A 12,759-nucleotide genomic window follows, 5' to 3' on the forward strand; every position below is an offset into this window, starting at 1 on the left:
TATTGAACACCATTGTAATTGTTTATTTATGAAGTGCCTGATAAGCTCCCACAAGCAAGAATTTCAATTCATTTAATCATTGTATATGACAATAAATGCATTTTATTTTATGCTGGGTTGCAGTGATGTGTGCTTTCATATCCTATTATCAGAACAGTCTTGCATTACTTATAATTAGGAAAGAGCGTTAACTAGATTCATCTGTGCCACCCAAAATAGTAAAAAACAAAGTGGCAGTGAATGGGCAGGACAGTTAAGTTTCAATTTGTTTTGGAGATGAAAAGCTGATTCTGTCACAAAAAAAATACCTGATTTTGCCAATGGTAAGAATACTCTCAAAAAAGGTAGATAGTTCATGTTCTAGATGTAATTCCCCTTCTTGGAGTTGGTTTACAAGTCATAACTAGAGATGCATGAAACTCATAAGTAGTAAACAATGTGGAGGATAGTGAAAGACTTGAGAAGGAAATTGTTAGGCTGGTGAAATGGGCAGTGTCAGTGGTGATGACACATCATTAAGAAATATGAGGATACATTTTTTGTGATAATAACAAAGACAAGCAAAATCAATGCAATCTTACTATTTCCATTAAGTGTAAGAACAAACTGATGAAGGTGTATGTCAAAATTCTTTGAAGGTAGCACAGCATGTCAGGAAGGTTATCAAAAAAGTCATACCAGTTCCTTGATTTTTATGAAAAATAGTTTTATCATTGTGACAGAGTATTTAGAGGTGGTTTGGGAGGAATTGTTAGAGCAGCTTGCACACACACATTTTAAAACAGAATATTTGCAGGACTTTTGCAGAATGCTTTTTGGAGGAGGCAACAAAGTATCGACGGCAGCTTGGTTGGGAGAGCATGTGATCTTTGCAGGCAGAGGAGAAGAGTTTTGCTCTCAGAGAGGGAGGGTGTGAAACAGAGAGAGAGGAGACAGTTTCAAAAGGACAAGCTGGCAAACTTTGGAAGGATGCCTGGTCAAAGGAGAAGACTGGCAGAGTGAAAGGCAACCTGAAAGAAAGAGGATCATCTGGAGAACCCTGAAGGGGGCAAGTTTCATCAGCAAGACTGATTGAAAAGGAATCAGTTGCCAATGCCCTGGAAAAGGAATCTCTCTCTGAAAACCAGCAAGAACCCTCCTGAGTGGTAACCATTTGCCTGTTAAGCACCAAAGACTGGTGAACTTTGTTAATGCTAACTTCTATGCACAGCACAAGAATTGCCTGCAACCAGTGAGATTGGACTGTGATCCAAAGAACTTTTCTAATCTTAAATATACTTTACACACATCTGCGCTTAGTATTAGGGGGAGATTAAGTAGTTAGGAAGGTTAAGTAATAAATTAAAGTTCAATTCAGTTTTCTTGTTCAATTATAATTAAAAACTACTTTTGTTTAAGTAACCCTGTGTCGCGGTGCGTATCTATTGCTGCTGGTTTTGAGGGCCCTGTGGACTCCGTAACATCATTATGGGAGCTTTGTGTTCACTTCTGGGCATGCTGATTTAGAAAGAAAGTCAAATCTTTAGAGACAATACAGAGGAACTTTGTGTGATATCAGGAATGAAGAACATTGTTCATATTGCAACACTGGAGAAAGTAGGTTGTTTCTCTTAAGACAATTAAAAGGGAATTAAAGTATTTAAAATTCACGAACAGTTTGGATGTAGTAAATAAGAAGTAAAAATAATAGCACAATGCTGGAGCAACTCAGCAGGTCAAACAGTGCTTCCAATGCCTGAGTACTAGTAATCTGAGAACATAGATTTATGATGATTGCTAAACTTCCAATAGGTGACAGGATTTTGTTTTACATTACAAGAATTTGATCCAGAAAGAAATGACCCATGACATATAATGGCAAATTAAACCAAGCCTCTGCTGCTTATACGTGATACATGCTATATCCATCTGTTTCCTGCATATTCATGTGTCTATCTGGAAGCCTCAAACTAGGAATAAAACTCTGTTAAAAGCTGGCAAAATGTACATTCATTCAGATCACCTGGGTTGGTTTGTCAGTTTTGGGCCCACTCTTGTTATCTGCAATGGTGCCTAACACATACATGGTGGAGAGAGATGCCTCCACTAAAGTCCTTGGGAGATCAGATGGTCAGTAGGCTGAATAGGGACGCTAGGCTGAATGGAATGTTGGGAGGAAGAATTGGCAGGGGATGATTGACTGGAGAATTGCTGGAACAAATACAAGATTGCAAGGGAACTCAGGGTGTGTAGGATTGATAAGCGAGCTACAGGTGAGGTCATAGGTAAGGTTATTACTTTAGTTCGATAAAATATGGGACTTAGCAGGGCCCCATTCTTGCTTTCCCTGTAAAACCCTATTGTTCAGGTAGCGCCCAGTGATGGTTGCTCCTGGGAAAACTTGGTGAAATCTTCCTGTCAATGCTCTAACAGTAGCACTGCCTAGGAAATGATAATTTGATATGTGTCTGGTGCAGTTGCCACACTGGAAATTGCCTGGTTGATTTTATGCAGTGAACCTAGAAACGGCAATAATGAGCTAGTTATATTTTTAATTCTGAAGTATTGAAGTAAATGGTACCGTATGCCCTCATTTCTAGGGAAGTGATTCCATATTTCAAATTGAACTTTTAAAAAGAACAAATATCCTAATCAACCTGTTTATGTTCAGAGCTAAATAATGTTTTTAGAATCAGTCATTTGGTGTTTCGTGCCTGCTATTAGTGAACTGAATCTACAAGAATTTGTCTGGTAAGGACTAGGCTTGAGGAGTCATTGCAAGATGAATAATAATGTAAATACCTCACATCAAAAGTACTTGCCACCATTGTAATCTTCCTTTGTCAGATGCTTTGTCAACCATACATGTTTGCTTTTATGAGTGGATTATTAATAGTTTGATTTCCTTTGGCTGCTCTAAATTCCCAGGACAATCAAATTTATACAGATGTTACGGCAAAATTGAATGAAAATAAATCTCTGTTTTGGATCACGAATGTGTCATTTCATTGTTCCGTTGGGTCAGCCCTTCCTGCGCATGGACTTCAAACGTAAATAAAATAAAAAGCCAAGATGTGTGTCAGGCAGCAACACCCAATTTTTCTCACACACAACTTCTGTTTGCTTTTTTGTTTCTTATGAGCAGGCATGCAAAGGTTGAGGGGAAAATGAACTAAAAATACCAGAGCTACTAACATAAAGGTTCAGCAGAAAACTTGAATGCAAAAAATCTGAGACATGAATTGAACAAAATAAACAATTTGAAGAATCCACATGGTTCTATGTGGACTGATGCCAGGTCTTAGCTGAGACATTGGTGGAAAGAGTCGAGGAAGATGTTAAGGAGATGCCAGGTGCTTCCTAAATGGAACTTTTTAGTGAATCACCATACATTTGTTCTTACACACTTCTTCTCAGACCCTTAATGACAGCAGTAGGAAAAAGCTGCATACAGATTGTCTGTTCCTGAGGGAGGGATCGGATTACTTTTTCAGGATTTTGCAGAACTTAGGTAAAAGGAGTAGTCAGAAGATTTAGATGAATAAACGGAGCTTCTACTCTGATATGAAAAATTAGTTTCCCTTCATTTGAAGTTTTGGTCTATATTTTTCCAAGAAATGTACATCTCCATCATCATCCTACCACTACTTGGATCAGAGTAGATATTTTGATTTCTAGGGTTAAATCTCAATTTCTTGATTAGGGATAGGTGGAAGAATATGAATATTAAACAAAAGAAACCTAATGATATTCACCAATCCTTTCACTAAAGCATTCACTAACCTAACTTCAATAACAGTACAGCATGATCTATTACCACAATTTGTAGCTAAATATTTGTTAGGGTGTGCCTAACCATGGGACACAAGGGGGTGTAAGCCAGCCAAATAATAATAAACACAAAAAAAGTGATATCTCTTGAAACCAATTAGTTACATTTTAAATCCTCCTTTCATCCACCAGAGGAATGTTAGAAACCAGCAATACTGATGTATTACTGGGGTCAGTTAAGTATATTCAAGATTTTTGGAGTGCAAGGGAATCAAAGATTATGAGGAACAGGCTGGAAAATAGAATTGAGGAACCATGACCTTACTGAATGGTTGAGGGGCCTTCCCCTTATTTCTTTATATTTTATATCCAGATTTGCCTTGGTATCAATGAAGCCAGTCCAGGAAGAGCATAGGAGTGGCAATACAGCCCTTCGAGTGCTTCTTCACTGGGTCATACTGCCCAGCTGTTCCGCCTGACAGCTCTGTTCAGGTTTTAACTGCCTGTAGAATGGAGTGAGTACTGGAATTTTCAAATCAAAGATTCACAAATTCTGGCACCCGAGATGTCAGCACCCATGCATAAATGGGGAAGAAAGAGACTGGCACAGGACACCAGAGTGGGAGAACACTTCCTAAGGGGGTTGGCGGGGGGAGGGAGAGGGGAAATCCTCGGAGAGAATTTTACAGTGTAAGGTGTGGTGATATGTAATTACACCACTAGGTCACCAGGGGTCATCCCGGTGACCTTGTCTATAAAGCAGTCCAGAGCTACAGTCTAGCCTTCCAGGTTTGTCTTGCAGAGAGACAAGACCTCTTAGTGTACATATTAGTTTATTAAAGCTGTCTTAAACTCGCACCGCAGTTGTGGCTATGGTCAGTACATAAGGGACCACAGCAGTGAACCAGTGCAGGGCCTGGCAATCGAAGGCCTCGTGCCAGGCCACTGACATGGGAATCATGTGCAGGACCAGGATTCCTGAGAGTGCTGATGGTATGCTGGGCTCCCAAAGGGCCTCAGGTACTGACAGTTTCCTATTCACCCTGGTGGTTTAGAACCAGGGAGTGAGGATGCTTTGAGCTCAGGACACACTGGGCAGAAGGTCATGCAGTTATGGAAGGAATGGGGAGGTGATGGCATCAAAGGATGTGGCATGATCCATGGACATTTGATGTCTCTGAGGGACACTTGTTTTCTTGTCCTAATAGTGGCACTGGACTGGTGGTGTCTCTTTGTGTGCCTTCACAAGGGAAAAGAGGAATACAAATTTGGTGTACATGACAATAAGGAATCTAGAATTTCAAATGACTAAATTCCTGAACTGTATTTTATTTTCCTGTTATTGGCAACTTCCCACATGAACTGAACATTGAACAGGATATTCTGGAAGTTGCACAGAATCCTGGGAAACCTGAGGATTGGTTTGTCACTGATTTTTTTGTTTGCCTCCTTGTGTGGACATTACACCAGAAAAATTGAATAACTTCAAAGACAATTTCACCCCAAGACTTGGAGAAAGATTCGGAGTAATTTTAAAGGGTGCCATAGTGGTGCAGGTAGTAGTGTCATTGCTTCACTATGTCAGGGCCTCAAGGATGTTTCAATTCTGATCTTGAGAGTGTCCATGTGAAGTTTCTATGGTTCACCCTGTGACTGTGTGGGTTTCCAATTATCTAACCTTAAATACTGCAATAGATGGGGAAAAAAATTGACAAGGTTGGTTATAGCGAGGCAGAAAGCCAATAAGAAGGCATCACAGAAATTATAAAGGGGAATGAATGAGGAAGCATGAGACAATTTATTTGGGAAGGTAATGAAAGGATGCTGAGAGATACACCAGCAGGCTTTGCACATCCATAATGATAACAGGACGAAAGTTAAGGTAGTTAATACTTTCCTTATTGGTTGAGGCATAGAACATAAAAGCAAGGATATTAATGAATTAAATAAAACATGAGATTTTTTGGCATAGTGGAATATCTAGTAGAACTGCTGCCTCACAGCTAGACTAAGTGCATTCAGTCCTGACCTCTGGTGCTTCCTGTGCTTTTCTCCCACATCCTAAAATTATATGGTTGGTAGGTTGATTAATCATTATAATTGCCCATCGTGTGTCAATGAATGAAGGAATTTAGAGAGGAGTTGATGGGAATGTGGGGAAAATTAAATTTGTTCGGGTAGGATTAGTGTAAAGATGAGTATTTGATAGAGTAGACTCAATGGGGCAAAAAGGCAGGTTTTTAATTTATTTCTCTCTGACTTCAGGGGTCAAGAGAATCAAGAAATAATGTGAGGAGGAGGCATAAGATCATAATTTTATTGTAAGGAAGAATTGTTCTGGTCTTATGCTATACATTCTTTAAGAGCTGCACATTTTTGAGTCACTATGTTACAGGAAAGATTCAATAGCACAGGAGAGGATGCAGTGGAGGTTTACAAGGATATTGCGAAGATTGAAGAGTTTTAGCACAGAAGAAAGATTTGACTGATTATATTCATTTTATTTGGAATGTAAGAGGCTGAATAGATATTTAATTGAGGTGAAGGGTACAGGAAGAACCAAGATTATTGTGCATTCACTTTATACATATCAACTTGCAATGGTTATGGAGGCATGGTTTGCAATCCCACATTGTACATGGCTTTTAAAGTATAATTGAGCAGCAGCTAAAAAAAAAGATGAGGCTGAATAGCTCTGTTTTATCCAGCACAGTTAAGACAGATACAAATAGTAGCTTTTATGTAATAGATTTTGATGATTTCGAAGTAAAACATAAAAATCTGTAGACACTGTGGTTGAAGTAAAAAAACACAATACCGGAGAAACTTAGCAGGTCAAACAGTGTCCTTTATATAGCAAAGGTAAAAATACATAATCGATGTTTCGGGCTTGAGTCCTTCATTACGCCATCATTTTTCCATACCTTGATGACGGGCTCAAGCCCGAAATGTCGATTATGTATTTTTGCCTTTGCTACATAATGGACACTGTTTGATCTGCTGAGTTTCTCCAGCATTGGGTGTTTTTACTTCTTTGAATGCAATAAGATACACTTTTCCTAAGTTTGCCTGATGAATGTACCAGATAAATTCTTATTACATGTAATCTTTTGAACTTTCTGGGAGTGCACATCTTGAATCCTGTAAATCCCACTTTAGTGATTCTTTCAATAATACTCAGAACTATCCAGATGTATAATTCTACTGATCTATAGGGTTGCAAATGATTTCTTAGCAATGCTTTTCATCCATTAATCAGAGATAAAAGAGATTTCATGTAAAGACTTTTTATACCTGAGCAAATGCAATAAAGAGAAGTTGATTGTGGGTGTATTTAAGCCCAGGAAGAGGACGCTCAGGACCATGATCTCGAATCCATTTCTGATAAGCCTGGAAATATAAAGAGGATGACTATTGGCTATACATTATAGCATTTCACCAAATGATCATGTGGTTTATAGATAATAAATCTACTTACATAGTATGCAAGTTTAAGTCCTCCCATATCTGCAATGTTTTCTCCAAGTGTGAGTTGGCCATTAACCTGCAGAGGGAGACAAACAATACTAAAAGAAATTAATACAGGAATATCTCCACATGTACAATTATTCCTTTTAAAATCCAATCGATTTTTCATAGATGACACAGGAACATGAAATTATGTGGGTGGTGGATGGAATGGTTATTTTTAAAATGGACTCAAATGTTCAATGTTGCTTAATCAAGAAATTGATACTAGATGATAGTAGAATTAGCTTTTCATCAAATATTGATAGATTGTCACAGCACATGCTGTGAATATAAATGATCTAAAATCCAGAGGCAAGATTCAAAGAAGAGATTCTTCAAAGATAAGCACACTTCCATTTCAAGGAGGAGTCAGAATGAACTTTCACCAGTAGTCTCAGATTTCTGATTTATTTTAGATCTGATGTCGACCAAATATAAGGGAGGTGTTTGAATTCTGATGCCGAGTAAAGTTCGGACCTATTGCACAATGCTTCCCTTTCAACTTACATTTTCTTTTGCATCTTTATTAAAAATAAACAACGAACGAATTCTATCAAAGCCTTGTGACATACTGCAATGCTGTTTAATGTAAATAGAAAACTGAGTGAAGCAACAATATTGCTTTACATAAAACTGTTTAACAATCCAAAATGCTATTTTTTTGTACTTAACTGAAAATATCACTCAAGGCTCGGTGGTAACATTCTTGTCTCAGAGTCAGAAGGTTATGTGATCAGAGACTTAAGCACAAGACTTCCACTTGACTCTCCGGTACAGTGTTCTCCTTAGCAAATGTTACATTGTTGGGAGGGCTTAATTTTGGGTGGGATAATCAAATCTCATGTGGATATTAAAGATCCCTTAGCAGTATTTCAAGAAATAAGAGATATCCTCAGTGCCCTGGCAAAAATTTCACCTTCATCAAAATAATGTATTTATTTTCAAATGGTTACTGATCTTGTACTGAGATGAAGCTTGAATGATGTGATATAAACATGTATTTGTATTATTAAAGGATCTTCTGTAAATGTATCAACTCTAACAGGTAAAGAAGAATCTACAATTCACATGAAATAAACATCTTACCCTTTGGTCATAGACAGTAAAGTTTTCATATAGACTGGCAATGCAAAGTGCTCGCATTATAAATTTATCATAGGATTCCTCTGTCCACCATTTTTTCAGATTGCCATATTTATCATAATGACTTCCTGAAATCAAACATGTATAATGTATAATGTCACATTATGACAGCATTTGCCTATTTGGTTTATTATCAGAAGAAATTGATTTTAAACCTTGACAAATTGATTTTAAACCTTGACAAAACATCCAGTGAATTCCTTCTCACCATTTTAATTTCCCCAGAATGGATTTCATTACTTCAATGAATACAAAAGCATCACAGGTAAGGTGACAAAAATGGGGATTATATTATAGCTGGGTTATTTTATATAAGACAATTTAACATTGAAGGAGAATGTTATATTCCATGAAATTATGTGATTTTTTTTGTGATTGACTCAACATAAAAGCTTACATAACTTTGCAAGTCAATAAAAAGAGTAGCACCTAGTAATATTCATTTTGATCTCATTTTAAAAAGGGTAAAGCATTTTTGAAACTTTATACATTACATCAACATTTATTTTGGTAAAGGTAAATGTTCCATTATTGACACGTAATACTACATTTAGAATATAACATACATGAAATTCTTTAACTTTTGTCTCCTGTAAGGCAGTCAGAGAGTCACCACTTTGTCCAGCATCCCTCACAGAAACCTACAGCACTTGGTGTTCCAGGGAAGTCTCCCCTCCAATTACTGATCAGTTCTGTGCCTGCTTAGCTTCTGAGATCAGACAATCCCTGGTGTATTCAGGCTATTATGTGCAGGGAGAGATAAGTAGGATCTTCTGGAGATATAGATATGTCCACAATGCTGTTCAGGGACGGAGCTCCAGGATTTTGACAAGTGATGGTGAAGGAAAGGTAATACATTTTGAATGCAGAATGATGTGTGGCTTGGAGGCATCATCCAGTTGAGGTATTCCCAAGCTTTTGCTATCATTGTCCTCCAAGAAACGTATATATTCGTATTTTGGTCAAGTTTTTTGGACCAATTTTTCAGGTCAAATATGGGGAGTCGACTTTTACACATTGTTGTGAGTGAGGAAACAGATTTGGAAAGTCTCAAAGGCAAGTACTCTGGACACAGTTTTGATGGGGAAGGATTTTATTTACAGAAGGCAAGTGTGAGAAATGGTAACAGTTGCAGCACACACACAGTTTACAGCAGTCATGGGAAAGTAATAGTGGACAATTAATAACGAACATGGGAAAATAGAGTGGGAACAAAACACGCACACACACACAAACACACACACACTCACACACACACACACACACACACACACACACACACACACACACACACACACACACACACACACACACACACACACACACACACACACACACACACGCACACACACACACACACACACACACACACAGAACTGGTACATACAATGATCAAGGAAAAACCACTACGATACCCCACCACCCCTTGACTCAGTGCGGGCTGGACTCTATGCTACAAGGGACACTAATGAAATGCTCCCATTTAACATTACACATCTTACCAAGTTTCTCCAGTACCCTTCCACATTTCTAGGCCTGGAGTAAAGCAGGGTAGTCCCAAGCTGGCAAAGAGAGAACAAAGAACACATGGCACATGGAGGGTTCACTAATGGCTTGGTGCCAGGGGGGGTTAATCCAATTACAACAGCCAATGGCCCAAGGCCAAGTACAGGTAGGTTGAAGATTCCAGTCCAGGTCATTTACATGGAAAAAATCAGAAAGATGTGCACTAATGGGTGGGGTTGGACCAAACCTTGATTGGCAGCTGGTGTGTCCTCTGACTAGTTAGGGGGGAGTGCTGTCACGTAACAGCCACAACCCTTCTCAATACACACAGGTTATACTTTTGACCCATTGAGTATCTGTGTCATTCAAGGCATTGGGAGCTTGGATGGTCAGCATTCAGGTTATCGGCCCTGGGTGGCCAGGGCCTAGGAGACGGAGTCTGTCACCAGTTGGGAGTTCTGGTGGGCAGGTTGCTGTTGCAAGGATCATGGTCAGGGTGTTTGGAGCTCTGGATGGGCGGGTAGCCAGGGTGAATATCCATTGACGGGGTGTTGGGAGCTCTGAATGGGCAGGCAGCTGGGGCAAAGATCTGTGGTTGGAGCATTGGGAACTCTAGTGGGTGGTCAGCTGAGGTGAGGATCCATGGTTGGGGCACCCTTGGGCATGTGGCTGAACAAGGATCTGTGGTTGGGGTATTAAGAGCTCAGATGGTCAACCGGACGGGGCCAGAAATAAAGGGGTTAACTTTTACGCAGGACAAATGGAAAATATGTGATTTTTGGGCCAAAAAGGAGAGGGGAGTAGACTATGACATGAGTATATGCGGTATGTGGAAGTCATTGGGTTGGAAGTTGTTGCCCAGGGAGTTCTTAGTGAGTTTCTGCATTGTATTCTGTAGATGATACAAATGAATGCTCTGTGTGTAAATGGTGGCATGTGTGAATGATTGTGGATGGGTGTCTGTCCATTATTATTTACTTTTGAGTGTCAAGAGTCTTGAGTGTGTTGAAGCTGCACTCATCTAGGCAGCTATTCCATCACATTTGACGTGGTTTGGAGCTGGTGGACAGGCTTTGGAAAGTTAGGAGGCAAATTACTCACCTGAGGATTCCTAGTCTCTGACCTGCTCTTGTAGACACTCTGTGTATGGCTATCCCAGTTCAGTTTCTGGTCAATGTATCCCCATGAAATTGAAAGTCAGTGATGGTAATGGACATCTGCAAATTTACCACATTATCATCCAGATCATTGATATAGATGGGGGAGGCAAAATCCCAAAGAAAAAAACCTGTGGCCAATTTCAGGAAAAAATTTGGGAAATTTCTCCCTGATTCCCTAGTGGTAATCAACCAGAGCTCCAGGAAAACACTAACATTTTGATATATTACCAGCAAGACATTCTAATTCTAATTTTAATTCTTATTCTAATTGCTAAAAGATCAAAAATTGAGCTTCCTTATGCTGCTGCACCTGCCTGGCCTTGCCAAGTCAGACTTCTTGCCACTGCTCTCACTGGGCCTCATCTTGCTGAGTCGGGCTTCTCGCCGCTTCTCCCACTGGGCCTTGACTCACCAAGTCCGGCTCCTAACCACTGCTCCCATAGGGCCTTGCCAAGTCAGGCTCCACATTGCTGCTCCCACCAGGCCTCACCTCACTGAGTGCGTCTGCAGGCTGCTGCTGCCGCGAGGCCTTGCCTCACTGAGTTCAGCTTCTCGCCACTGCTCCCGCTGTTCCTCATCTCATCTGGATCCTCGCTGCGGTTCCCACTCTCGCTGGAACTCCTGCTCTTGCCAGAACTCAGATGAAAGAAGGTCATTGATAAAGCACCTGACTACTGTTGCCCTTAGGGCAGTACCCTGAGTAACTCCTGCAGAGGTGTCCAGTGGCTCAGTTGACTGACCTCCAACTACAGTAAAACCCCCATTATAAGTAATTCAAGAAACAGAAAATAAATAGCTAAAAATTATGAATGTTTAAAATTGGTGCCTCCAGTGGTTAGTTCACTAATCAAGCAACATGCCATCTCAAGCAACTGGAAAATTCACTTATCCGGCATCTACCAATCCCCCTAGGTAGTTGAATCAGGGGGTTTTACTGCACCAGAGCCTCTGTTAGGAATGATTCCAGCAGAGGGTTTTCCTTCTGATTTCCATCAACTCCAGTTTAGCCAGAGTCCCTTGATCCTTGATGCCATGCTTAAATCCTGCTTTGATGTTTAGGGTTACTCCCAATTCTCTAAAATTCAGTTCTTTTGTTCATGTTTGGTCAAACATTGTAATGAGGTCAGGAGCTCAGGTGGAATCCAAACTGAGATTCTGTGACCAGGTTGTTGATGAGCAAGTTCTGCTTCATGGCACTAGCGATCATCCCTTCCATCACATTGCTGATGATCGAGGATAATTGGCTCGGTTGGATTTGTCCCAATTCTTGTGGATGGGGGATACCTGGGCGATTTTCTACCTTACCAGATCATTGATGCATGCCAGTGTTGTGGTCAGCGTCTATCTGATCATTAATTGAATAAAAACAGTTTGATTTCTTGCTCCAGTCTGCTCAATCCAAATGAATTGAAAGATGGATGGGGAGTATTTATACATGTTTTGATGGAAGAATTTTTAGAAAACTTTTCTATATTATCCAATGTCACTAAAGTAAGGTGCAAAATAGTGGGATCTGATTTGTTAATAATATATAATCCAAAAACATTGTCAAATGATTCTACAAGCTCACTTAAATATTACTTGCCTTTTGTATTTCCTCAAAAAATCCAACTGTATTTATAAATTGCAAGTTACCAATGATCAGTTCTCATTTATTTAAACACTCAATCACTCTATTCCAAATAATGGA

General features: G+C 39.6%; 1 protein-coding gene across 1 annotated transcript in view; it reads right to left on the bottom strand.

The window, feature by feature from the left end:
- The window catches only part of LOC138742535 (endothelin-converting enzyme-like 1), a 79,783-nt gene that overhangs the window by 7,650 nt on the left and 59,374 nt on the right, over positions 1 to 12,759 (bottom strand). The window contains exons 13-15 of the mRNA XM_069897074.1: positions 8,347 to 8,471; positions 7,229 to 7,294; positions 7,045 to 7,140 (exon numbers count right to left, since the gene is read on the bottom strand). Of these exons, the coding sequence (XP_069753175.1) occupies positions 7,045 to 7,140; positions 7,229 to 7,294; positions 8,347 to 8,471 (287 nt within the window). The remainder of the gene's footprint in view (positions 1 to 7,044; positions 7,141 to 7,228; positions 7,295 to 8,346; positions 8,472 to 12,759) is intronic.

Source organism: Narcine bancroftii, chromosome 9 (assembly GCF_036971445.1).
Source record: "Narcine bancroftii isolate sNarBan1 chromosome 9, sNarBan1.hap1, whole genome shotgun sequence".
Taxonomy (NCBI): Eukaryota; Metazoa; Chordata; class Chondrichthyes; order Torpediniformes; family Narcinidae; genus Narcine; species Narcine bancroftii.